General features: G+C 42.2%; 1 protein-coding gene across 1 annotated transcript in view; it reads left to right on the forward strand.

Moving 5' to 3' along the window:
* Positions 1-290: 290 nt before the first annotated feature.
* The window catches only part of GXYLT2 (glucoside xylosyltransferase 2), a 109,356-nt gene continuing 81,797 nt past the window's right edge, over positions 291-27,849 (forward strand). The window contains exons 1-2 of the mRNA XM_004456218.5: positions 291-623; positions 24,030-24,222. Of these exons, the coding sequence (XP_004456275.1) occupies positions 355-623; positions 24,030-24,222 (462 nt within the window). The 5' untranslated portion in view covers positions 291-354. The remainder of the gene's footprint in view (positions 624-24,029; positions 24,223-27,849) is intronic.

The following is a 27,849-nucleotide window of genomic DNA, read 5'->3' on the forward strand; positions in this document are numbered from 1 at the left end:
AAACGAGTGAATGGATTGGATGAATGAATTGAATGAATGAACGAATGAGTGAACGAGGAAATGAGAGGTTTTGAGGCTGCAGTACCTGAAACCGGACGGCCTAGCAGCTGGCGGGCGAGCAGACGGGCGGCTACTCCACACAGTACGGTAGGAGCGGGCAGCTCCTCCTCGAGTACGGTTCGCGCCTCCTCTCTTCCCTCCTCCACAACCGCCCGCCCGCGGGTCGTCCCGGCTCCAGTCCCCGGCGGGCGGGCGGAGGTGGCGGCCGCCGCGCGCTGCTGAGCTCGCTGGGCCGGGAGCGATGAGCCGAGGAGCCGCGCCGCCCGGGGGCCGCCGCCGCCGCCGCGCCGCACCATGAAGCTCCGCAGCAAGGCGGCGGCGCTGCTCCTGCTCGCGCTGGCTGCGCTGCTGCTCGCGCTGCTGCCCCTGCGCGCCGGCCGCGCCGAGCCCCCAGCGCTGCCTGCGCGGCTCGCGTCCGCCCCGCAACGCCCCCCGGAGCCGCCCCCCGCGCGCCCACCCGCCCGGGGCTCCCTCCCCGGGGCGGTCCCGGGGGCCCCGCGGCGCCGGCCCCCGCGTCCGCGAGCCGGCCGCCGGCGCGCGGGGAGCCTGGAGAAGTTGGCGAGGTGAGTCGTGGCAACCTCAGAACCCCATCTGGGGACCCGTGACTCGCCCCCACTGTCGGTGCCAAGTCCTAGCGAGGCTTTGGGGTGGAGAGACAGACTCCAAGTTTCACCTACGGTCTCCCACTTCTGTTTCTTATCCCGCTGGAAATGAAGAGCCACCTTCGTGGAGTCTTCCTCGAAGCCCAGTGGCTGATAACCACATTTTCTGAAAGAGGGGTCAGGGAAAGTGGCTTCTATATTGCGTTTTTAAAACTGCCGTTCTTGCAAACGCGCGCCCTTTGTTTAATTTTTCAAAAGCCCTCACGATGCAAGAATGCTTTATCTAATTCTGTTTCACTGGAGCATTTTTTTTCCCGAAAACTTAGGTCTGATTGACTTGGAACGTTAGGTGTTTACCAAGGACTGGCTGCCTCTCATTCAACCTTGACTACCCCGTGCTTAGAACAGAAGAGGCACTCGACCTAAGTTATTAAAAAGAAGTTGCGTGTTTTTTTTCCTTGGAGAGGAGTGATGCGTGGCACGGGAAGACGGAGTGGGGGTTTTCCCATTCCTTTTCGATTACGGACTCAAGCACGGCCCAAGGGCCCTACAAGGAAAACATCTTAACCTTCAACGTAATGTTTGACATTTTCTCCCCCTCTGCAAAGCTTCACACGCTGTGGCTTTTCGTGAGTGCTTTATCTACGGCCTTAGGGGTGCTGGAACCGCCCGCAGGTTAGGGATTCGCCTTCATTTCCTTTGTTGTGGAAAGCTTTTTAACAATCCCCTTGCCCTGTAACGGGTCTGTTTCCTCTGCCCTTTCGGAGCTGTTGATGTTTCTAACTGCCTGTTGCAACGTGCGCGGTTGCTGGGCTCCTTAATTACCCGACACCAGTTGAAAGATTCTTATTGACCATAATGACTAAATCTGCTTTGATGCTTTTATTGTAACTCAGAGAAAAGTCGTGAAACCTCAAGAGGTAGCTGTGTCAGCTTTTGTTTCTCTTCTGTCTGGTAATGAATGCACAGATGGATACTGATAAGTTTGGGGGGCGGGGGGTGCAGTGGAATATGATTTATGGAATCGCCTTTAAGTATTTACAACCTCTTACAACACCTTGTGAATGTATATGCCCTTTAAAATGAGGATTTTTTTGTTAAAAACTTAAAAGGACTTTCCCTCCTATGTATTGGGTTTCTTATACTAGACTTTATTAGGGTTCAACTGCAACTTTACTGTGATTGGTATTTTGATGAGACAACTTGTAAGATAAAGACACAACTTAAGGTAGTTAACGTACTTCCAGGCACACTGCAAACTCAGCAGTGCATAAAAAGAGTCATTGTTAACACTTACTTTACATATATTAAGTATGCAATCTACTACACCATAACCCGATGACAGTGATTCTTAAAGCGTGGCGTTTGGACCAACAGTACCAGTGTCATCTGGGAACTTGTTAGAAAGCCAGTTCTCAGGGCCCACTCCAGCCCGAACCCTTGGGGCAGGGCTCAGCGAGGTCTTTTAACAAGCCCACTAGCGTTCCTGGTGCATACCAAAGTCAGAGAACCACTGTTCTGTGAAGCAAGCACTAACGTCATTCTCATTTTACAGTAGAGGAAAATACTGCACGAGGGTTAGCCATCTTTCTGAGGGTCACAGGTAGTACGTTGTAGGCATGGGTAAAGATCCAGAACACTCCAGACAGCTGGCAGAGCTGGAGCTCTTACCTGCTATGCTGATGTTATACCAGTCTTTCCTGTGTTTCATAATGTTACTGAGATTTTTGTAAAGAAACACCTAGATTTTTGGAACTGTCTCATTCTTCAAGGTGCTGTGAACACTGGGGCAGCATTCTCTTGTCTCTATGTGAACAAATTGGCTCTGACTAGGAAGAGATCACGAACAGAATTCAAATGGCTGTTTTAGGGGAAGGACTCTTTCCCTGAGCAGCCGTACCTTTTGAAGCCATTTTTCTTTTTGAACATATCTCTTAGATTATCACGGAAATCATGCCCAACACCATAGGAATAAAGAACAAAATTAGAAAACTCAAGAAAGGGTAACAAACAGAAAGCCACCGGAAGTCGCAGGCTCAAATGCATAAACATGAAAATCTAGTGTCCTCTGGAGAAGTTGACATTTTCTGGGACTTATTTATTGTTTCTTTTGCTACCTCCACAGAAATGGCAACAGAAGATTCAGAAGCAGGAAGGGAGCAGGAGGGAAGATGGCTGTATGAACTCCTTTATTGCTTCCCTAATCCTGCCTGGGTTAAATTTTTGTGGTTTAGGAAGAATTTTGTTTTTAGGGAGGGAAAAGAAAGCCTCATGTTTTCAGAAAACGAGCGCTTTAATCTCTTACGTGGCTAAAATCCAAAAGCGATGAAGGCTACGTGAGCTCACTTCTCAGGCCTGCAGAGGATCAGACTCGTGGTTGTGGTTAGCAGAAAGCTCGGAGTTGGATGTGACACAGCCCACCACCTGCTGACCATCCGCTGCCGGGGCTTACTTGCCTCCCCCAGGGTACTACTGTAAGTGAAGTGCTGCCACGTCAATGCAGGAAACGTAGCAAGCTCCTTCCACATCTTGTTTTCATTTTGGTCAAGTTTCCAGGGACTTGCCTGGTTAGCAGGCAGACCCTACAATTTTATAACTAGTCATTTGTATGCAAGCTCTCCTGCTGTGGCCTCTCCTTTCTATAAATATAAAATCAGGAGGTAAGGCCTGAGCTTTTAGGTCAAGGGTGGGATCTGAAAATTGACACCGCACTGTTAAGTAGCAGTCCCAGTGCACAAGAGAAATGAAATCTTCCTCCTATTTTGGTTTTATTGGTGATTTATACCTGATTAATTTCCAAAAAGAATTTGAGACAACTCACAGTAAAAGACACATGCATATACAATAAGACCATTGAAATAGGTATAAAAAATTAAAAGTCATACCGAGGCGGTAGGCAGTAAGTATCGTTTGTCAAAAACTGATGCCAGGACTGATATGAGGATTAGGTACTACATTTATCTCTAAGCTTCCTGGCAGCCATGTCAAAAAGAGAACCACAACTGCCTCATTTTCACTGAATGATCAAAGGAAAAGTTTTTCAAGAGAATTGATTTTTGTTTTTGCTTTTTTTTTAGAACTGAATTATAAAATGATAATTTTACTTAAGAATAGGCTGTAGACTAGTCTTTAGAAGCCCATCTGTCTGCCCAGCTTGCCGCTGAAAATTCTGAGCCTACATGTGGAAAAAAAAGTTTAATGTAACTGTCATTTGGTGCAAGGGAACAAGTACTTGGCATCTAGAGCCGGGCAAACTGAATTCTAGTTCCAAGACATTTCACCTCAATTTCTTCATCTGTAAAACGATCAAATTGATGATCCCAAATTTTTTTAAGATCTCTGCCCTGATGTTTGATGATCCTATGATGAGATCATCAAGTTTAGCTACACAATCCTAAAAATGACTGTTACTTAGCCATTTATGCTGTCTCTTGCAAAATCTTTCTGTTTCTCATTTATTGGCTCCAGCCTAGAACTCTTACTGTTTACTCACCCTCAGCCCTCTTCTGAACTTCATTCTTTTTCTTCTCTGTTGGCCTGGATGGTGCTGTTTTCTTTTAAAAGATGGTTTCTAAGGGAGACATAGGCTACCTTTTAGCCCTGTGGTTTCCTCTGTCATTTTATTCCACAGTCATTCAGCAAATGGCTATTAAGCATTGTATTAGTCAGGTTTCTCTAGGGAAACAGAATCAACAAGAGATATCTGCCAGTAGTAAGAGATTTTATCAGAATCTCTCATGCCACAGTGGGGATGCACAAGTCCAGGTTCTGCAGGCAGGCTGCAACCAGGAGCTCCAATGAAAGTCCAATGATGTTGCTTGGTGAGTTCAGGGAGACTCTGGCTGTCCAAAGACGAGCTGGGAAATTCTCACTCAATGCTGGAATCACTTCCCCTTCTAAGGCATTCAACTGATTGGATAAAGCATCACTCATTGCTGATGGCAATCTCCCTGACTGATGTAATTGTAATCAGCTATCTATGATTTACCACTGCAGTAAAGTCAATGGTGACTAAAGTCAATAAATGCCCTTGTATTACACTTAGCCCAGTACTTGCTTGGCCAAAAAATTGGGCACAATTACATGGCTGAATTGACACATTAGCCTAACCATCACAAGCATATACTCCATACTGGATGCTCACTGTAACAATGGTGAGTGGAGTTGTTGCCTTATAAACTTTACTGGGGGGAGGCAGAGACAATAGGGAGAGAAACATTTTGTGCTTGGCACCCTCCCCAGCCACCCCAATGAAAGGAAGCCCTGTGTTCTTATTCAGCGATAGACACCATTTCCTCCAGTTCCCTTTGGTCTCTGAGATAAGTCTCAGAGGGTTCAAACCTGAATAAAGGTCTTACTAAAGAGGGAAGGTGCTATTTAGCAAAATACCAAGTCTGTGGACATCCTATAAATAGCTGGTAGCCCCAGAGCACATTCAAGATTCCTAGGTCTTGTGTACCAGTTATGATATTATATAGCTATGAGTCTTGATTTTATTCACAATTCATTTTTATTTATTGGTCTGGAGCTCCCTCATTTACCCTCCACACTTTAGCAGTTAATAAATCCTATTGGTTCTATCTTCAGATATACCCTCTAGCTTACCATTTCTATGACTTCCACAGCTACTGCTGAGCTCCTGGACACCATCATCTCGCTGCTGGATGAGGCAGTAGCCTCCTAGCTGGTTTGCATCATGCCTTCTATAGTCCATTTTCCATACAATTACTGACATAACCTTAGATATGCCAGATCAGGTCACTTTTCTGGTTAAAGCCCTCCAATGATTTCTCATCACATTGGAAATAAAATTCAATTTCTTGGGAATGGATATAGCTCAAGTGATTGAGCATCTGCATCCCGTGTATGAGGTTGAGGACCCAGATTCAATCCCGGTACCTCCTAAAAATAAACAAACGAAAAAAACCATCTCATTGGGGAGCTGATGTAGCTCAGTGGTTGAGCACCTGCTTCCCATGTAGAAGGTCCTGGGTTCAATCCCCAGTACCTTTTGGGGTTATCTGATCCTAACCCCAAAGAGCTCTCTGACCTTGGTCCTTCCCACTCCCTGCCCCTTTTACTCTGCTTCATCCCCACTGACTTCAAATAAGCTGAACACGTTCCCACATCAATACTTCTACTTGTTCTAGGTGTTTGGAAGGTTCTTCCTTCACATCCTTGCAAGGCTAGCCCCTTCACTCCTTTCACGTCTGTGCATAAATGTTTATTCCTCAAAGAGGTCTTCCCAGCTGCCCCAGAAAAATAGGACCCTCTCCCTCATTTTCTACCCCCTTACTCTGATTTAGTTATTTTTTTTAATAACAACTCATCATTACATGAAATTGCATTTTATTTTCTCCTCCCTTCTTCCTTCATGTAAACTTCAATCAATATTTCTTGAAAGAAATGAATGAGTGCAGCACCCACCTTATGCTAGCACTATGTGAAGACTTTTCTTATATTATTAAGTGGCATATTATTTAATAATTTTCAAAAATAATCCCAGGGAGCAGATGTGGCTCAAGTGATTGAACTCCCACCTACCACATGGGAACTGAGTTCAGTTCCCAGGGCCTCCTGGAAAAGGCGAGCTGGCATAACGGGCAGATGTGATGAGCTGATGCAACAAAATGGCATAACAAAGAGACACAAAGAGGAAAGATAATGAGAGTCACAACAAACTAGGAAGCTGAGGAGGCTCAAGTAATTGGACGCCTCTCTCTCACATGGGAGGTCCCAGGTTCGGTTCCCAGTGCCTCCTAAAGAGAAGACAAGCAAACAGAGAGCACCAACAATGGGGTGGGGGTGGAGGGGGGAATAAATAAATAAAATAAATCTTTAACCAAAAAAAAATCCCATACTCTTTAGGAGAATGGTGAGGCTCTATAGTAGCAAAACATTTAAAAGGGAACAGTTTTTTTCTCTTTTTAATAGACTTGACTTTTTAGAACTGTTTTAGAGTTACAGAAAAATTGAGAAGCTATTATAGTTTCCAAATCCCTAGCACCCAATCTCCCCATTATTAACATCTTACATTACTATAATACTTCATTATAATGAATGAGCTGATACTGATACATTAAAGTCCACAGCTTATTTAGGTTTCCTTTGTTTTTGTTTTCTTTTTCCAAATGCCCTTTTTCTGTTCCAGGATCCCACCCAGGTCGTCATAGTATAGTTGTCATGTCTTTTTGGGCTCTTCTTGACTATGGTCAGGTAAATTTGTAGGATGCCTGCCCAACTATTAGAATTTGCCTCATGTTTTTTTCGTGATAAGACTGGTTTATGGGTTGTGGATATTTATTTCATCCTTTGGATTCTAATATAGTATAGCTTTATTTTATTGCTCATCTTGTTTCAACCTTGGTCATTAGGAGCCCTTTCAGTTGGCTTCTGTGCTCCTTGGACACACCCCCATCAACGTCATCCTTCTTGCTGCTGTTTTTTTTTTTTAAAGATTTACTTTTTAAAATTTTATTTATTTCTCTCTCCTTTTCCTACCCCCCAGTTGTCTGCTCTCTGTGTCCATTCACTGTGTGTTCTTCTGTGACCTCTTCTATCCTTATCAGCAGCACCGGGAATCTGTGTCTCTCTTTGTTGCTTCATTTTGCTATGTCAGCTCTCCGTGTGTGCCACGCCATTCCTGGGCAGGCTGTGCTTTCTTTCACCCTGGGCAGCTCTCCTTTCAGGGTGTACTCCTTCTGCGTAGGGCTCCCCTACGCGGGGGACACTCCTGTGTGGCAGGGCACTCCTTGCACGCATCAGCACTGCGCATGGGCCAGCTCCACACAGGTCAAGGAGGCCGGGGGTTCGAACTGCAGACCTCCCATGTGGTAGGCGGACGCCCTATCCTTTGGACCAAGTCCATTTCCCTCTTGCTGCTGTTTTTGAGCACTTTTTACTTTCTGGTACTACAGGATGCTCCAGGTTCATCTTGTGTATTTCCTGCCCTGGTTGAGAATCTGTCAGTTCTTTAAGGAACCTGGCTGCTTTTATTGGAGAATGACATTAGAAACCAAAATGTAGGTACTAGGCATGCTTGGTTGCTACTGGGATGTCATTTCTTTTAATCCCTCTCAACTGACAGAGAAAATATTTATATGTTTATACTAACCCATGTATATGTACAAATATATAAATATTTCTTTATGTAACCATCTGTATCTATATTAAACTAAATATGGGTTCATACCAATGTGAGCACTGCAGTCCATTACTACATGGATAATTCTACTTCCCTTCCCTTGCTTATCAGGAAGAGGGAATGTTTTTATTTCCCAGAAACCCCAGCAACAGTTTTCTCTCATCTCATTCACTTTGGCTGGTTTAAATGCCTGTAGTATGGAGGAGGGAGTAGGAAATAGTGCCTAGGAGTATGGGATCAGCTAATTGCCTTAAACTAAGCAAGGTCTGCCCCTTGAACTACTAATGAGTCCAAGACCCCAAAACCATGTGGAGGAGGATGGTATGATAGGCAAGGTGGTTGGCTCCCCACCTTTCTTCCCATACCCCCCAGTGTGTACCAGCAGCGTCAGTTGGTGTGTGGACTGCAGCTACAGGGGGTGATCTAAGCCTGCCATGATAATCTACCCCTTTCAAAAGGTTTGTGAGTCCAGCACCAAGCCAATCAATACATTCATTTCTCTGGCAATAGTTACTGGTCCACAGCTGCCACATGACCAAACCTGGTCCTATCAGTCAGAAGGAAAGGACTTCTTTTACATGATTGGACCAAAAAACAACATCTTATAGATATGGACAAGGAAATAAATAGCCTCCATTGCTGCCATAATTTGAGAGCACCAGTTTCAGTTGAGGTTCTTACTTTGGTTTGTAAAGTAATAAAAGTTGAAAGACTATAGGTTCTTGAGGACCCTGAGTCCTGGACTCAGCAAATCTTGGGGCCCCTCTTATTTTTGGCCTTCCTGTTACATTATTAGTGTTGAGGTTTCTGCAATTTGATTTAACTGAACCAGATGGTTCTTTAAACCCAATCTCAGTGGTATTGAAGAGGAAGGGGAATGATTGCAGGGGCACATGAGAAATGAACATCCACCCCACCCTAGGAGCACTTTTGTGCACTTGACTTTGTCCCAGACTGCAGGTGATCTGTCCAGGGATAAAAATTGGCATCAGAAACAGCATTAGAGCAATCCATTTCTAGTGGCTGAAGCTCTAAGATAGCAAGCTCAGGATACATAATGATGTTTTCTGCCATGGGGAGAAATCTGGTCAGTGTTGAGAGTATGTGAAAGCAAGCTAATGTGGATGAGGAGTGCTGCTGAGCAAAGGGGACGGGGTTCTATCACTGATCCGAGAACTGTTTCTGCCCTTCCTTGGCTGTAGTGTTCCAGGCCTTTCCTAGACTCCACGATGTAATGAATTACCCTATTTTGTCAACCTAGTTTGAGCTGAATTTCTGTCACATGCCACCAAAGAGTTCCAGTGACTAATCTGGAGATACAACCCCTGCTTTTTGCACCATTACTAAGTTCAGTAATAGTGGCCATAATGACCCATCCTCATGCATACTCACAGGTGAAATTCTTTGATAGAAAATTTGATAATATGTGATTTTTCCCCCTTGGAAATATTTCTCTTCATGTTATAATTCACTGTAAGAAAAGACAAGGCTTCTGTTGAAGATGAAATTCATTTTACATGCCTCCCCAAATCTTCACCAACACTTGCTTTATTTCAGATTTTGAAATTCTGAAAACTGTCCCTGGAAAAAGGAGTTCCTTAACTTGAAGACTTTATTGAGAGTCCCTGATTATGTGCCAGCAAAGAGTGATTTTTTGGTATATTTAAAGGTGATTTTTTTGGTGTCCCTGCCCCCCACCTCTTTAAGCAACATGAAAGGACTGTTATCTTCTAATAGAAATTTATCACGATATGGTTAAGAGTCAAAGCTTTATATCAGTAAGAAATGACAGAGAACATGTCATCCAAAAATCTGACCCCCTTTTATAGGTGAGAAAACTGAGGTCCAAAGAAGCAAAATAATAATGTATGTGAAACACAGGGCTGGCTTAAGGAAGTTACCCAACAAATGATTCTCTTTCTGAGTACCCTATGATTGTTTTCCATTGCCTTGTTAGTTAGGAAATGCACTGTAACTAGAGCCAGCTAACTAGCTGTATGGCTTCAAATATATCAGTCTACCTCAGAGAATCTTGGCTTTCTGGTAAGTTCGATGATTAACGGAGATAAAGCAGGTAGAATGTTTGGAATGGTACATGCCACATGAGAAACTCTCAGTAAATGTTAGCACAGGTTAAGATGCAGGTTCGGGCAGGCTTTTTGGGGGGTGGGGTGGGGGGAGGGTTATGACTTGAAGAAACTGAGATTCAGGTTCCACATATAATAAATGATACCCAGCTCTGGTCTTCTGGTACTTGAAGTTGGAGTAGAGGCCAGTCTCTCATCACTGTTTCTTGGAGAGTAGTGCTATTGCTGTAGATAGCTTCAGAGCTGGAGTCCTGGCTATCTAAGCTTTGATAGCTACTGAAGGGCAGAGGACAATTGTTTGCAAGCTTAGAAAAGCAGGGAGGTGCCAATTCTCTAGAATTCGGAGGTTTCCGCCAGGAAACCAAAACAGAACTCTGTCCACGGGTGCAGCTACATAGGGGCTGGTGTCTCTGGTTAGGCCTGAACCATTGCTCTCCAGTTTTCTCTTTCCAGTTCTGTGAGAGTTACAAGGACCCCAGTTGCCTGACCACTGGCCTCACAGTAACAAGCCTTAATGTCCAAGGATGAGGTTTTATTTTCAGGTACAATGGGGTAATTGAAATTTGCATTAATGTCCCAGAAGTTTAAAAAGTGTGCAAACACTTCACATCTGGCTTGGAATAAGGTCGAGCATGGATACTGAAAGCAACATGTGCTTTTGGCTGCTCTGTCTTGCCATTTTGGGCAAGGATATAAAAGATTAAGAGCAAAATGAAGGCTTCTGATGGCATTTCAAGTTAATATTTAATGATGAAGATAACAAATATTTAATTTTCACTTAAAATATACCAGATAATATATTAAGCATTTCACATGCAGTATTTAATTTAATCTGTGTAACAACCCCATGAGATAGGGTTTTGGGTGAATTGCAAGTGATAGAAATCTAGCTCATATCACTTAATTATAAAAGGAAATTTACTTGTTCATGAAAACTGTAAAGTACAGAAGAAATAAAGCTTCAGTCACAGCTGTATCCAGGATTTCCAACCAACTTGCCTCCGTCTTTTAGCTCAGCTTCCTGCTGTGTGGGTGACTCTCTCAGGTGAGCTTTCTCCATGTGATGGTTCCCAACAGATCTGAGCTTGTATCCTCTCCTTTAGTAACCCTAAGGGAAAGACCTTATCCAACAAAAGTCCTAGGATTGCCTCCATTAGCCTGACTTGGATCACAAGCACATGCAGTTACTGATGGCCACACCTGGGCTATGTTCCCACAGCTGAGGAAAGAGGGGCAGATGACCCAGCCCCTTCAAAACTCATGGTTTGAGAACAGAAGAGGAGTGGTTTCCCCAAAAGAAAATTGAGGTTCTCTTACCAGTACCTCCTGGAAATGGATGATAGCCAGAAAAAAACCAAACCCAAAACAAAAGCACATGTTCACTCTAATCGGGTTGGCCATTTTACTCTTGGGGAAACTAAGGTTTAGAGGTCATGAAAGCATTTGCCATAGATGGGATAGCCAAGTGGCAGACCTGGGATTTGAAGCCAGATCCATGTGTTTCTAGAGCCAAATTCCTAACCACTATGCTGTACTTGGGAAGAGATCTTGAAATCTGAACCATATGATTGCTTTCCAGAATCCCTTTGAAAAATATTCCTCTGATAAAATCTATTTTTTTGAAATTGAAAATTGTCCATATTTGTAAGGGGAGAAAAGCGGGTTATAAAAATGACCCCATTTTTGTTTTTAAAAATGTTCTTTTATATTTATATATTTATATACAAACACACATACATATTGGGTAAAACTCTGAAAGACGGTAACCAAAACATGAACAGTAATGAAATTGGAATTACAGGTGTCCCCCTCCTTTTTTGCTTGTTGTATTTTTTTTACTTTTCTATAGTAAATATATGCACTATTTGTATAATTTATAAAATAATAAATTATCATAAAAATTTAAAATTCCTTATTGGCCTGAAGCTTAGGAAAATGGAAGTTACTTGGGGAGACCATTTTTCCTCTTTTCCTCCTTTGTGTTATTAAGTCCTTCATGCTCTTTTTCGTGAATTGAAATAGACATGCCCATTTGCAGAATATGTAATCCTCACCTAATTCCTTTCCCTCATGTGTCATCAGCCATTTATTTCAAACTAGCACTGCTGGTTCATATTTTAAAGTCTCAATAACATTTTAATTTGAGAAGAAGAGGGAGACAGAGAAATAGAATTTCCTGTGTGTCTGGAGCAATCATAAGGGGAAAAAATGAAATAAGACTTAGTCCAGGCACCATCATAGAATTTTGGAGAGGATAAAAATAAACACAAGTGTGTATGCCCTCAGCCAATGGTGAATGGTGCATTACTAAGGTAGAGCTGGTGACGGTGTCACCAGCTGTTGTGCGTGCCCTGCCCTGCCCAAGAACTCCCAAGAAAGGCTGAAATCCAGCCCAAGATCAGGCCTCTGGGCAGGGAGCCCTAGGTAGAGCCTACATCTGCCTGGGGAGGGTGACCCCTTCCAATTCACTTGCTTAGGCTAGCAGGGCCCCAAAAATAGCATGATGATTGAAAGGCTGGCCTTTTGAGCTGCATGCTCTACCACTTCCTGATCGTAAAGCCTGGGTGTGGGTACCATGATGTCTAAAAGTAAAGATACACACACATGGATGTAATTACCAATTTGAGACTTTGAACACCTCTTATGCATTAGGCATAGACTTCGTGTAGAAATGCACGTGTTGAAATGTGTTTCAAGTATCACGAACCAAACTAAATATGAACCATAATCATTGAATACATTTATCAAATACTTTTATTAAGCCCCCACCACCCTTGGCAGTTTTTTGGCCCTCTGTTGACATTATTCATTGAGTACCATGACTTTAAGGCAAATGTCAGCTTTTCTTTCTGTCTTGCCAGATTAATGATATTTGATTTAACTCCAGAATCAGGGACCATTAAAAGTGATTTAACTGTTAGCAAAATCCTTAATGTTATGTCTGGGTTTTTTGAGTGAAGACCCTAATCACAGCTTCAGTGGGGAAAAATGTTGTCAAGGGATTTATGCCTTCTTTCCAAACCTGGGGTCTGTGGGGAACTTCATTAGTGTCTCTTGCTGTCTGCACTTAATTTGGATGTAATTACCCGTCACCAGACTCTCCTTCTAGAGCTTATATCAAGGTGGAGTTTTACTTTCTAAACTGCCCGTTAGCCTGATCTGCAGACCTTTCCCATGTTAAAATAGTTACGGGTCCATCCTACAAAAGACTTCGCAAGGAGAAGGGCTTCTTCCCTTGAGGAGAGCACATTAAACTTCTTCCACTTCATTTCCTACCTCTTTACCCCCAAAAGAAACCGTTTCCTCTTCAAGTAAAGCCAGTACCAACAGCACTCTCTTGGGCTGTATTTTAAGGAACTGTGATTTTGGTCAAGCTTCTGTCGCTGGTGGCATCACACTGCCAGGTTTACCGGAGTTAATTTAGCTTGTCAGTTACAGGAGAAGCACTGATAAGAGAGGTACCAGGAGACAGCAGAAGAGAGGGTCTGAATAGAACCAATTACTCGCTTTAATAATTCAGTGTGTTTTGCAGTAATAGGCTACAAAGTAAATAGCACTACACATAAATGCTGTATTTCATTATTTATACACTCTAGAAATTGAAGTTTAATTAAGTCATACGCTTGAGACTTTTAAGCGTTTAAGGAGACACTTCGTCTCAGGCAGCACGGAGGGAGGGAAGCTGTTTCTCCCCCTGAGCCTCCTCTGTTATTCTGAGTATCATTTTTCATTCAACTGTGAGGAGGGCTTGAGCTAGATAATTGGCGCAGCACTTTCCAAACTCTAGGCATTTCCGCATCAGCATCACAATTCTTATACTATCCCTACACTACCATTTGCTTACTTTCAATTTTTTCTTTAAATCCACCCAGGTTATAAACTTTACGCTATTTGTTTATTTATATTGAGATAGAAATCAAATACCCTTTTTAAGTGTACAGTTCAGTGGTTTTTAGTATATCCACTGCATTTTGCAACGATCATCACTATCTAATTTCAGAGCATTTTTATCACTCGAAAAAAAAAACAACCCATACCCATTAGGCAGCCACTCCCCCCTCCCCTCCCCTGCCTCCAATTCTCTCAGATTCTGGCAATCACAATCTACTTTTCAGCGTCTGTGAATTTGACAGTTTTGGACTTTTCATATATGCTATTGTAAAATATGTGGCCTCTTGTGCCTGTTTTCAAGGCTCATACATATTATAGCATGTATCAGTACTTCATTCCTTTTTGTTGCCAGACAACATTCCACTGTAGGGATATACCACATTTTGTTTACCCATTCTTCAATTAATGGACACTTGGGTTGTTTCTACTTTTGGCTAGTTTGAATAATGCTGCTATGAATATTTGTGTATAAGTTTTTGTGTGGGGAAGCGGACTTGGCCCAGTGGTTAGGGTGTCCGTCTACCACATGGGAGGTCCGCGGTTCAAACCCCGGGCCTCCTTGACCCGTGTGGAGCTGGCCCATGCGCAGTGCTGATGCGCGCAAGGAGTGCCCTGCCACGCAGGGGTGTCCCCGCACAGGGAAGCCCCACGCACAAGGAGTGCGCCCGGTAAGGAGAGCTGCCCAGCACAAAAGAAAGTGCAGCCTGCCCAGGAGTGGCGCCGCACACATGGAGAGCTGACACAACAAGATGACGCAACAAAAAGAAACAGATTCCTGTGCCACTGACAACAACAGAAGTGGACAAAGAAGAAGATGCAGCGAATAGACACAGAGAACAGACAACTATGCGGGGGGAGGAAGGGGAGATAAATAAATAAATAAATCTTTAAAAAAAGTTTTTGTGTGGACATATATTTTCTATTCTCTTGAATGTATACTTAGGTGTGGAACTGCTGGATCACATGGTAACTCTAGATTTACATTTTGAGGCATTGCCAAACTATTTTCCAAAGTACCTATGTATCATTTTGCAATCCCAGCAGCAATGTTTGAAGGTTCCAGTTTCTCCACGTTGTAAGTTTATTTATTTACATCTTGTTCAAATTCAAATTTTGTTTTCATTACATTGAATTTGGTGAAAGGAAAAATCTCAAGTGTATGGAGCTGCAATAATTCCATTGTCCTTATACAGAATTAGGATCCAGTTTCAAGTAATCATTACTTTAAAGATCTGTATCAGAGTTGGAGGAGGCTGATCACTGCTGATGGAAAGCAGGGGTGTGGGTGGGAGAGCTGCCAGGAGAAAAGCAAGAAACAGCCGTGGAGGTGACCATGGAGGACTCAGGGTCCAAGACTCCCATTCTGGTACCTGAGGCTCGTCCATGTAGATCCCATGTTGGAGGCAGGGGGGGGGGGTCCTCAAAAACTCCTCAGTGGAAAGGAGGACAGGAATGGCCTGGAGCTGGTACTTAGGAGGTGGGAGGAGGAGAACCCGAGGAAGCTTTGTCCTTCCGGTTATGGTCCAGGATCCTGTATAGGGCCTCTTCCTAAGGACTGGGAAGGGGTTTGCTCCTTGGCCTCTGGTTGGTCTCTAAGTGTACTTATTTTTGAAGGAAACTTTATATTGCTATCATAAATTTTCAACAATAGCATAAATAGAAAGTACTTGTCAAAGCAAACACTGAGAAAACTAAACAACTTTGTTCATCTCTAGCATGGTACTCTTGCCTGTGGAAGGTTCTGCAGTTGAGGTATGCTGTCTTTTCAGATGAAAGGGGGGGGTTAGGCGATATTAAAAAGGTGTTTAAGACATGGTAGCACCAAACTAAGACTGTGTCATTGACATTGCTGAAAAAAAGAACTGAACCTGGGATAACCTTCTTACTATGACTCTCAATCTTATTTAATGTGTTATCTAAATATTAACTGCTTCTGTGCATCATTTCCTTTGATTACATGGAATTAAAAGATCTTGTGTGCAAGTCTGTTTTATCTTACTTCAACAGTTCCATGGTTAGGTTGTACAGGTAACTCAGAGGTGGCTGAGATATTGTTAGTTATCACTTTTGTTTTTCTTCTCATGGTCTAGTATTTTCCTAGAAAACTCTTGAGTAAATTTGAGAAATTGTCAAAATTCTGGGTGTTTAGTTTGCTTCCGTAACAAAGTACCATAAAATTGCGGCTTTCTTGATAGGTATTTAGTTTGCTTCCTCAACAAAGTACCACAGACTAGTTGAATTCATCAACATGAATTTATTTTTGTACAGTTTTGGAGGCTAGAAGTCCAAAATCCAAGTGGTAGACCTTCTCTGAAGTCTGGAGCATTCTCATGGTCACTTGCCAGCAAATATAACTCAATCTCTGCCTCCATCATGTGTAATCTCTCTCCTTATGTCTCCTACAAATGTGTCCAGATTTCCTTTGCCTATAATGACTGCAGGCCACTCTGATTCAGTTTGGTTTCACTTTAACTAATGACTTCTTCAAAGATCCTGTATACAAATGGGTTCACATCCACACGTCCAGGGGTTCGGACTTGACATGCCTTTGTGGGGGACTTCAGTCAATCCATAGCAAAAGGATAATGGATATTAATCCAATAATTCCACATTTGGAAATGTACTCTAAGGAAATATTGCAAAATAAGAACTTTTGGAACTCCTAGGGAAAAAAAACATAGCAAAATATCTTTGGGTTCTTATGTTGGGAAATGGATACTTGGACTCTATACTAAAAGCATGAACAACAACATATAAAATAGATAACTGGGACTTTGTCCGAATTTGTCCTTTTATGCATCAAAGGACATTATTAAGAAAGTAAAAAGGTATGGGGAAAGGCAGGAAGAGATGAGAGGTGGAGGCGTCTTCGGGACATGGAGCTGCCCTGGATGGTGCTTCAGAGGTAATCACCGGACATTGTAAATCCTCACAGGGCCTACATGATGGAATAGAGGAGAGTATGGGCCATGATGTGAACCAATGTATATGAGGTGCAAAGGTGCCCAAAGATGTACTTACCAAATCCAATGGATGTGTCATGATGATGGGAACGAGTGTTGTTGGGGGGGGGGAGAGGGGGGGTGGGGGGGTGGGGTTGAATGGGACCTCACATATATATTTTTAATGTAATATTATTACAAAGTCAATAAAAAATAAAAAAATAAAAAAAAATAAAAAAAAAAAAGAAAGTAAAAAGACAACCTAAACAATGGGAGAAAATATTTGTCATATATCTGACAAGGGTTAAATATCTAGAATATATAAAAAGCTCCTATAATTCAACAACAAAAAGACAAACAACCAAATTATAAATTGGGCAAAGAACTTGAATATACAGTTCTACAAAGAAGAAAACAGCTGGTCAATAAGCATATTAAAAAATGCTCAATATCATTAGCCATTAGAGAAATGCGAGTCAAAACCACAATAAGATATCATTTCACACTGTATAGAATGGCCACTACTAAAAAAAACACAAAAAAACAAAAAAGGAAAACAGGTATTAGTGAAGATGTGGAGAAATATGAATCCTCATACATTGTTGTGGGGAATGTAAAATGGGGTAGCCAGTGGGGAAAACAGTTTGGCAGACATTTAAATATAGAATTACCATATGACCCGGCAATTCCACTGTTTTAGTTTCCTTATTGTTAAAGCAAATACCATGAAATCGGTTGGCTTAAACAGTGGGAATTTATTGGCTCACAGTTTTGAGGCTAGGAGAAGTCCAAATCAATGCATCATCACGGTGATGCTTTCTTCCCTAACTCAATGATCTGGGACTGGCTGCCAGTGATACTTTTCTATCACATGGCAGGGTACATGATGGCCTCTTTTGGGTTCCGTTGACTTTCAGCCTCTGTGGCTTTTTTGTCCCCTTGTGATCTTCCCTGGGAGGCTCTCAGGAACCTATCAAAAGGTCCTGTTTACAAGGGTTCACATCCACAGAAATGGATTAGGTATAAGACTATGGTTTTTCTGTGGTACATAACTCCAAACCACCATACCCACTTCTAGGTATATACCCCAAAGAACTGAAAGCAGGGCTTGAACAGACATTTTTATACTAATGTTCATAATGGTGCTATTTACAGGTGCCAAAAAGTGGAAGTATCCCAACTGTCCATCAATGGAGGAATGGATAAACAAAATGTGATATATACCTACAATGGAATATTATTTAGCTGTACAAAGGAATGAAGTGCAGATACATCTATGACAGGGATGAACCATGAAGACATCATGTTGAGTGAAATAAGCCATACACAAAAGGACAATTTATATATTATATAATCTTACTTATATGATCTTACTTATATATAAGTAATATATAATCTTACTTATATGAAATAACTAGAATATGCAAATTCATAGAATCAGAAACTACTAATAAAATACAGGGTACCAGGGGAAAGGGTGGGGGTCTGAAATGGGGAGTCAATGCTTAATTGGTATGGAGTGTTTGGGGTGTTGGAAAAGTTGGATGGTGGTGAAAACACAACATTGTGAATGTAGTTGATACCACCGAATTGCATATTTGAAAGGGGCTGAAATGGGAAAATTTAGTTTGTATATAACTTACCAGAACTCAGAAAAAAAAAACACCCATGGAACTGTACAACACAAAACATGAGCCCTAATATAAACTATAAACTACAGCTAATAGTATAGTTATACTAATATTATTTCATCAGTTGTAACAAAGGTACCACATAATGCAGAATGTTAATAATAGGGAAAATTGTATGTGGGGGGTGGTGTATGGGAACTCTGTAATTTCTGCATGATTTTCCTGTAAACCTAGAATTGCTCAAATAAGAAAAAATTGAAGAATATTACCTCACTAAAAAAAAGAGATTGGCCCAAAAATGTTCACAGAAAGATTTTTTTTTAATAACTGAGAAAAATTGGAAACAACCACCTAAAGGGAAATGATGATAAGTTATGGTGTTTTAGTTAGATGGAATAATAGAGAGGCATTAAAAATAATAGTTATGAAGACTTATTTAGTAACAAGTAAAAGAATTTTAAAAAACTAGGATATAAAATTATGTATACAGTATTAGTGCAGCTGTAAAAATATGTATTCAATTGACTGATAACCAGATTATAACTTCCAGAATACAAAAGCAGTTTTATTGGGCAAGGTTTTTTTTTTCATTTACCAACTTTAATATTTTAACATGCAATGGTTTACAGTTTTCACTTGAAAATGTACACCATGTATTTTATTGTGATTTTTTTCTAAAGATGGGGTATTTTTGTCTATTTCTATTTGTCGTATATTGATTGTGTATAACGTATTGTTGGTACACAGTACAATGAAAGAACATGTAATCATCAGCTGAGGTAAGTTTTTGGAAGGAAATGGACAAGGGCTATGACGGAATAAAAGGGAGGGTGCTCCTTTGAAAGGCTGGTCAGGAAAGGCCTCTTTGCAGTCCAAAGGGGAAGGAAGGGACTATGCAGAGAGCCAGGGAAGAAAGTCCCAGGAAGAAGGCACAGCTTGTGTAAAGTTCCAAGATATGACCATGAGATTGGGTAGCTTGGATAGAAATAAGGAAGAGGTGGTGCGTATGGATGGCAAGGGACTGAAAGTTCAGGAAGTTACAAGCACTTTTTAAAGTAGCAGTTAAAGACCCAGAGAATGGTGATGGTAATTGGAGTGGGAGGAATACTGCGAGCCAAGAGTGAAGCTCTGCAGTGAAGGAAGAGAAGGAACCTGGAAGTTGAGTGAGGCCAGCAACCAAGTCAGGGAGCAGGTGGAATAACTTCATGCCATGGACTCCACTCTTAGAAGTTTTTGCAGGTCCAGATATGGCAGTGGGGAGCAGGGAGGGCACCAACCCCACCTACAGCCTTTGGAAGTCTTCTGGGGTAGGGGTGTCCTTACAAGGTAACCAAACAAAGAGAATATTCAGAAAAGGCTGAGGTGGGAGTGTGCCTGAGGACATGGAAGATGTCTTCAGGAGAGAGAGGAGAGATGAGATGTCAGCTCAGATAATTACTTCTGGCTCTTGGTGAACTATGAGTGGTGTGTAGTGCAAGTGTGTGATAATAGGCAGATCCCAGGGCTTCAGCTGAGACCCACTGACTGGGAATCCCTCTGGGATGGGAATCTGCATATTCACAAATACCCCAGAGGATTAGGATGCACATCCAGGTAGGGAATCCTCTGTGTTAGATGATATTTGGCAACTCTTCCAGCTATGAAGCTGGAAGACTGTCCGGATCTCAGCAGTGAGTGACAAGGCAAGAATGGATTCAGAGAGCGTTTCAAAGGCTGAATCAAGGGGACTGGGAGGCAAGAGGCAGAGGCAAAGATGATTAGAAACACATTTTTGGAATCTAGATTGGTTACAAGTTACAGCTTTCTGGTTACAAAATTGTAAATTTGTTTCAGACTGGCTTAAGCAAAAGGGAATTTGTGGCTTAGTTGCTATGACAGTCAGGCACAGTTGGATCTAGGTGCCCAAGTAATATCATTGGAGATGGGAGCTGCCGTCCTGTGGCTCTCCTTTCTGCTGTGTTGATTCCCATTCGGGCTCTGCCAACATGGGCTTTAGCTTAGCAATAGGTCATAAAAATTCCTAGACTACAAATGTCCCCTGTAGCCCCTTTTCAATATGAAAAAGAACATGGTCAATGCCAGTCAAAGCAGTGCTGGAATTCAGCACCCATTCTCTGCCAAAGCCCATGATTCAAGGCCTGAAGCAGTCCTAAGCTTAAGGACTGGCCTCCTCTGGACCCCGGGGCCTCGGGCAGTATTTGAGTGTGCTGATTAGGCATTGCAGGAGGTGGTGAAAGGCACACCGTTTCAGCGCCGTGCACTTCACTATTCACCGTGACCACACAACACAAACGCTCATTACCTGAAGCCTGAGATGTTTTAATGTAACATGAGAGGAAATAGAGTGAGGGCAGCAAAGGTCTCGTTGAATCCCAACCACTGATACTTGAACTGGCACCGGGAGAGGCTTTTATTTTTCCTATTTAGTACCCGCCAGCAGACACCGTGAAAGATTGCAGTCCCTAGGCCCCACTTTGTAAGATGCGGTACCAAATCACCAAAGACTGCAAGGAAGGAGGAAATGGCCTGTGGGGCTGCAGAGGAGTGCAAGCTTTTCATACTTAAAAAAAGATGTATTTGTCGAATAGTTTGGACATGCAAAAAAATACAGATGATGACATAATGAATTCTTATGTGCCTGCTACTCAGCTTAAAAATTAAACTGTCCTACATTTGATGTTTATGTCATCCTTAGGCATGCGTTTGACCTTTTACTACAGATATCCATAAATATCATACAGTACTGTTTTGTTTGTTTCTAAGTTTTATCTAAATTGTAGCATTCTATCGTTACCCTTCTGCACATTGCCTTTTTACCTCTTTAGCTTTATGTTGATAAGTGTCTCTCTAGTTTATTGATTTTCACTGCTATAGGTGATTCTGTTGTTTAAACATGTCCATTACATTTATGATTTTTTCCAGTTTTCCACTATTATAAGCAGGGCTGCTGTGAACCTTCTTGCATGGGTCTTGTGCTAATGTGCAAGAGTATTTTTCTGGTTATATATGTAGGGGTAGAACTGGAAGGGTGGAGAGTTTAGGTGCCTCTTCAGCCCTGCGAGGCATTGCCAAATGGCTCTCCAAAATGTCTGGACCAACTTATGCCACCTGCCTCTCCCCCAGCAGTGCTTGAGCACTCCTGCATCCATACCCACATTGACACTTGGTGTGGTCAAAGTTGTATTTTATTTTTTAACTTTTGCCTATCTGGGAATAAAATAGACTCCCATTATGATTAGAAATTTTATTTCATCCAAGTACTAAACTTAAAACTTTTTATTCATGCAGAATCCCAATATGTAAAGCTAAACTATGAGGAGTCATTCTGTTTTAGGGCAAGGACACTTTCGCACTTAAGATGTCCAAGCTATGGCATTTTTTCTTTAGTATCTCTGGCTGGTACCCATGTTCCTAAATATTGAGCATCATTTTAAGCAAATGAGTTTGCATTAAATCTCTTTTGTAGCATATTTTGACTAGTGTTTTGACTGTGGTTTTTAAAATTGACTGTGATTTTAACATTATCTATGACCCACCCTTCCCAGTTCTTTACCTCAGTTAATCAGGAGCTGGCTTTCATAATGGCAGGAACACTCACCCAGGAAGCCAGGGAAGAGAACAGGCGTCTGAGCCCTATAGGCAGGGGTCCTTGCATTCGCCAGGCACGCCCCCAAATTAGATAGAGCCCTTGCTCTGGCTGTCCCCTTGGCCGGGAATCCTCCTTTCCCATCCACACCCTCGGCTCACTCGCTCACCTCCTTCCAGTCACCTTTGCTGACCTCACACTCTCTAGAACTACACCATCCACCGGCACTCCCTGTAACCCTGCCTTGCTCAACTCTCCATATACTTCGTTCCTATCACTTATCACCTTCTAACTTTCCATATAAGTTACTTATACCAGTCACACTATTTCTTCGATTTCACACACTCTTACTCCCCCGCCCCCCAAGAATGTCACTTCTGTGAGGGCCGTCATCTGCTCTCTTGCCGGCACCTAGGACAGCACCGGAGCATAGTAGGAACTCAGTAGATTCTTTGATTAGTAAATGGGTTGGCACCAGCAAGGAAAAGAGTGCAGTGGAAAGCCTTTCCAAGAGAGAGAATGCAGGCATTAAGCCTGAGCACGGTCTCATGGCTGGAAAAGAGACAGAGTATGAATGTACATCTAACTATGACTGATTGTGAATGGCCATCCACCCCAGCTAGGGGTGGGGGCAGTTGCAAGAGTTGTAAGTAGGAGATATGATCAGTAGTGTGGACATGAGCCTATTTATTTGCTTTTGAGAAAAACTTGGCCCCAAGAAGGAGAACTCCTAGGGTGAGGATGGTTCAGTGTGGAGGCAGGAGAACCACCTCCATGACTGTCCCAGTGGTCAAGGGAGAGAAGATAGTGGCCCCCTCAGGTGGCAGCAGGAGGATGAAGAGAAGTGGACAATTTTAGAGATACTTAGGACATCTCTACTGTCTTTTCCTGTGATCCCCCAAATAAGTGGAATCTAAGTAGCTCCACATCTGGAGTTAGCTGAACCGGGAGGCCATGCTTCTACAAAGCATGCTCTTAAGTCATCAGATTGGAAAACTTTCCAAAGCACCCCACCCACATCTTCAGTTTTCCTCCTGGTGAAAAAAAAAATCTGGAGCAAGGCTGCCCTTCTTCAACAGAGCAGTGAGTAATGTAGCAGTGTGCTGATTGAACTCGAAGTTTTTTTGGAAGGAATGTAGCATTCAACGTCCAAGTTCCCCTGGTCTCCAAATCTTTTGTGCAAGTAAATTGGTTTCCTGTCTCAGGGCACCTTTTCCAGGCCAACTTCTTCCAACTTGCCTGAAAATGTTTCTCAGCGGTGTGTTTGAGGCTTGGCTGCATCTCCTTGTCTGGAACAAATCTTTTATTACGAGGAAATAGCTGGATGATGATTCTGGACTCTTGGACCCTATTGCCCTCTCAGCTGTTGACGCGGGAATCTGTACCTTGATAATTTCCCACTTAGCCTGACACCTCTCCTGCCTGATTCTCATCTAACATGCATTTCATACTGGAAGCTGAATTTCATACCCACCGCCTCACCAATCTTTAGCAAGGCGGTTAGGATTAACACCAGTTTCTTCGAGCCTCTCCCAAGATGTAATGGAGCCACGTATGTTGTTTGCTTTGCTCACCTCCCAGACTTGCATGATTTCCCTTTGGTCTAGCAGTCATGCATTCCACTCTAACCTAAAAACATCCAGATGATGGGAATATCATGTTGCTCGTTTCACATGGGAAAGCCACGACCCACTCTCATCTTGTTCAAGTTGCATTCAAATCTAATTTCCATGGCCCCTGAGGATGGGAGCTTCACAGCCCTCGTGTCAGCTGTCGAAGTTTAGCAATACTATTTCCAAACATGGGCCAGTAGGCGGCCAGCAGGCACTAGACAGCTGAGTGCTGGCAGAAAAAGTCTCAGACACCTATTGCACTCCAAACAGTGACTCATCCTGCTATTGCCAGGATAAATATGGGAATAAATGGTATTTTTTTCTAAGCAGGAAGAATTGTCAAAATGCTTATCACTTTATAAAATATAACAGATTGTGCCTGCTCATGTTTTGAAATATTCCAACCATTCATTAGCTGGTTTTTTTTTTAAATGAGTTTAGTAATAGCTTTAATTTGCTTTTCTTCTTTCTAGGAGACCCGTAGAACCCATAAATGTCCAAGCTGTGCTGCCACGCGAACTCTGGATCCACCTGGCCGTGGTGGCCTGTGGCGATCGGCTGGAGGAGACACTGGTCATGCTCAAATCAGCTGTGCTCTTCAGCCACAGGAAGATTCAATTTCACATCTTCACTGAAGAATCTCTGAAGCCTGAGTTTGATAAACAGGTGAATTTATGAAAATCGTGGCCCAATATTTACTGAGTGCAGATGGACTGCATTTTGGAAAATGCATATCATGTTCAACAATGTATTTTGCTGCATACTCAAATGTGTGACCTTGGACACTTGACTCTGAGCTTTACTTATCTTAATACAGGGATAATCACCCCAACTGTTACAGCGGTATTGTAAGGATTAAATAAGATGATGTACTTAAATCCTTGGCTCCAGGCTCAATCCTTGTTGGTATCATTCTCACTTGGGAGGCAGGAAGCTTGGTTTTTAAAAATCTGTTTATGTTTTTTGAAATGACAAGTAAAATGTGTTCATTGAAATCAATTCAAACAGTACAGAAGTTATAAATTAAAAAATGGAAGTCCTTACTACCCTTTGGTCTAATACAAGAAATAATTAGAGTTAATTTTGAGTGATTCTTCCATGTGTTTTCCTTTTCATATACAGATATATGTATTTGTATGTGTGTATAGATACACATATGTATAACACACACATATACCTGTGCCCAGATTAAAATCAGGATTATACTCTTGTGTTATTCTAGAACTTGCTTTTCCTCATTTAAAACCATATCCTAAGCATCTTTCCAGGTCAGGACTCCTGCATTCTTCCCTCATTCTCTTTGGTGACTGTGTAGTATTTTATTATGTGGTTGGGTTCTTATTTATTTAATTGTTACTATACAGAGAAACAAGTATGGACTTTTTACCAGTACATAAGAAGAGCTTCAGAAAAGCATCTTCTCCTCGTCTTAGGTATGTGCATGTCCTTTGGAGACCAGGCTTTCTTTTCCTTTTGGTAAGTTCTGGAGTGCTGGAAGAGTGAAGAACCTTTTTTTTTTTTTTTTGTATTTACCCACTTGAGTTGATGGTACTACCTCCTGCTACCAGGCTAGCTGTACTAATAAGAAATTCTGAGAAAGCACGTTGGCAGAAAAAAGTTCATAATAGAAAGCTAGAAAACATGTGATGTTTTCTAAGGAAAAAAATCACCTTGACATCACCTAGAGAAGCCAGGGAAATACATAATTTTGAAAGTGATTTGAAAAAGGCCTTGTTTACAAGGATCTGAGTCAGGGGAGGGGGAAAGGGAAAAAAGCAGAAACAGTCATAGCTGAGCTGTGAGTTTAAGAGAAATAACTCTCTGAGGTTGTGGTATAAGAGAAATAACAACAACATATAAAATATAGCATTTATTGAGGGCTTCTGATTTATTATTTGATCTCATTTAATCCTTACAACAACCATTTGAAGAAAGTTAACAGTTTGTCGCCATTTTACATACTGAGATAATTGAGGCTTAGAGAATTTTAGTAATTTCCTCATCAGGGTGTCAATTTGGTGTACTGACTCGCACCTCCATAGACTTTACAACTGTACCATCCTACGTCCTGAACTACTAGGCAGAAAACTCAAATTCAAAACTCACCTCCACTATTTACTTTCTTCATGATCTTGAGCAAGATCTGCGGCCTTTCTGAGCATGAGTTTCCTCATCTGCAGCTTGGGGCTGGTAGGATTGATAAAGAACATGATTTATCGGTAATCTGGATGGGTGAAGCCAGTTGCTTTCACAAAACTCGGAGACAGTCCGCCCTCCTGCTGTGTGTCTCACACAGTTGGCAGGACTTTCTTCCACACAGTCACTGTGGGACCTCAGTTCACAGAGACTATTCATGCCTATAGCTGCACCTGCTGGAACATTTGTCAGCTATAGTTCCTCAGATGCCTCAACAGGAAGGAGAAGGACTAAAGAATCATGACTCTGCTTTTTGCTCCCTCAGCTTGACAGTGACACAGGTCTTTTCTGCTCACATTTCAATGGCCAGAGCAGTCACAAGACCCACCTAACTGCAAGGAGGCTGAGAAGTGCTGGGCTCCATGTGTGTGAAGGGAAAACCCGTGTGGTGGCTTGGAGTTGTGTATCCCAGAGAAACCCATTCTTAATCCATTCCTGTGTATGGGAACCCATTGTAAATAGGACATTCTGATGAGGTGACTTCAGTTAAGGTGTGGCCCAACTGAATCAGGATGGGTCCTTAATCCTCTAGTAAGAGGCATTATAGAGAAGGCCATAGAGAGAGAAAGCCTCAAGAAGAGCAAGAAACAGGAAGTCAGTGGAACCAGAGGAGAAAGGAGAAGATATCACCATGATAGAAGAACCAAGGAACCCCAAAGATTACCAGCCAATGAGAAGACGACAACCCCAGGAAGAAGCATGCCTTCTAGCCTCTGAAACCATGAGCCAAAAAGTCCTATAGTTAAGCCATTAACAACCCACTGGGTGATATTTGTTTTAGCAAACTAAAGGAATCTAAAAAACTAGCTATGGGTATATACTAGTAATTATTTGCATAATATTCATCTAACAATTATTTATGGAGCACCCTCTGTGTCCTAGAAGCTGGGATGTGGGGGTGAAGCAGAACAAGATACAGACTTGGACTTGAAAAAAAAGCAAGGAAAGGAAGATGTGTATGTCTCTATATACGTGTGGCAGATTGTATTTTCCAAAGAGGCCTTAGTGGTCCCCACCTCCTGATATTCGCATCCTTGTGTATTCTTCTCCCACACTGCACCAGGGCTGGTCTCTGTGACCACTGGCATATGGCAGAAGTGGTGGTATGTCACTTCTGAGATCTGGCATTAAAGATACTGTACTTTCCATCTTGGTCATACTCTCTTGCTCTCTTGGATCACCTGTTCTGGATAAAACCAACTACCACATCAGAGCAGCTCTTTGGAGAGGCCCATGTGGCAAGGAACTGAGGCCTCTTGCCAACACCCCTCTGAGTGAGTTTGGAAGAAGATCCTCCTACCCCACCAAGCCTGATGACTGTAACCTTGTGAGAGACCCTGAGCTTGAGCAACCCAGATAAACTGCTCCCAGATTCCTGATTTGTAAAACCTTTATGAAATAATGAATGTTGTTTTAAGTTACTAAGTTTTAGGGAAATTTGATATAAAACAGTAGATAATAATACATGTATACATATATGTATATATGTGTGTATGTGTGTATGTAAAATAGAATGTGGCAGAAATAATGCAATCCTAGGCTAGATGATGAAAAGGATACAGATTCTTCCTGGCTCTTTCTTGAGATGCTTGCCCCTGGAACCCAGCCACCATGTTGTGAGGGAGCCTAAAGTAGCCTAACAGAGAGATCACATGGAGAAGCCCATACAGAAGGAGTTGAGGTCCCCAGCCAATAGCTGGCCTCAATCGCCAGACCTTTAAGCCCTTAGCCTTAAAGTCTTCCAACTGAGGATGCAGACATCACGAAGCAGAGTCAAGCTGTCATGTGCAAGTTCCTAATCCATGGAATCTGTGATGATAATAGATGGTTGTTTTATACTGCTAAGTTTGGGAATAATTTGTTCTGAATCATAATAACTAGAACAAGATAAATTAGAAGGTAAATCATGTGGGAAAATTGAAGTGGTGCCATGCTTGGAATTGCTCTAATGACTTTACCCATTTGGTGCTTATTTCCTCAAGTCTTTGTGAGACCCATGAAGCTCAACTACCCAAGTAAGTTATAACTGAATGTTATCAGCAAGGCAGGACATATGGTATCACCTTTCTTTTTCTTGCAGGGATAATAGTGCCAATT

This window comes from Dasypus novemcinctus, chromosome 26, assembly GCF_030445035.2.
Source record: "Dasypus novemcinctus isolate mDasNov1 chromosome 26, mDasNov1.1.hap2, whole genome shotgun sequence".
In the NCBI taxonomy this organism is placed as follows: Eukaryota; Metazoa; Chordata; class Mammalia; order Cingulata; family Dasypodidae; genus Dasypus; species Dasypus novemcinctus.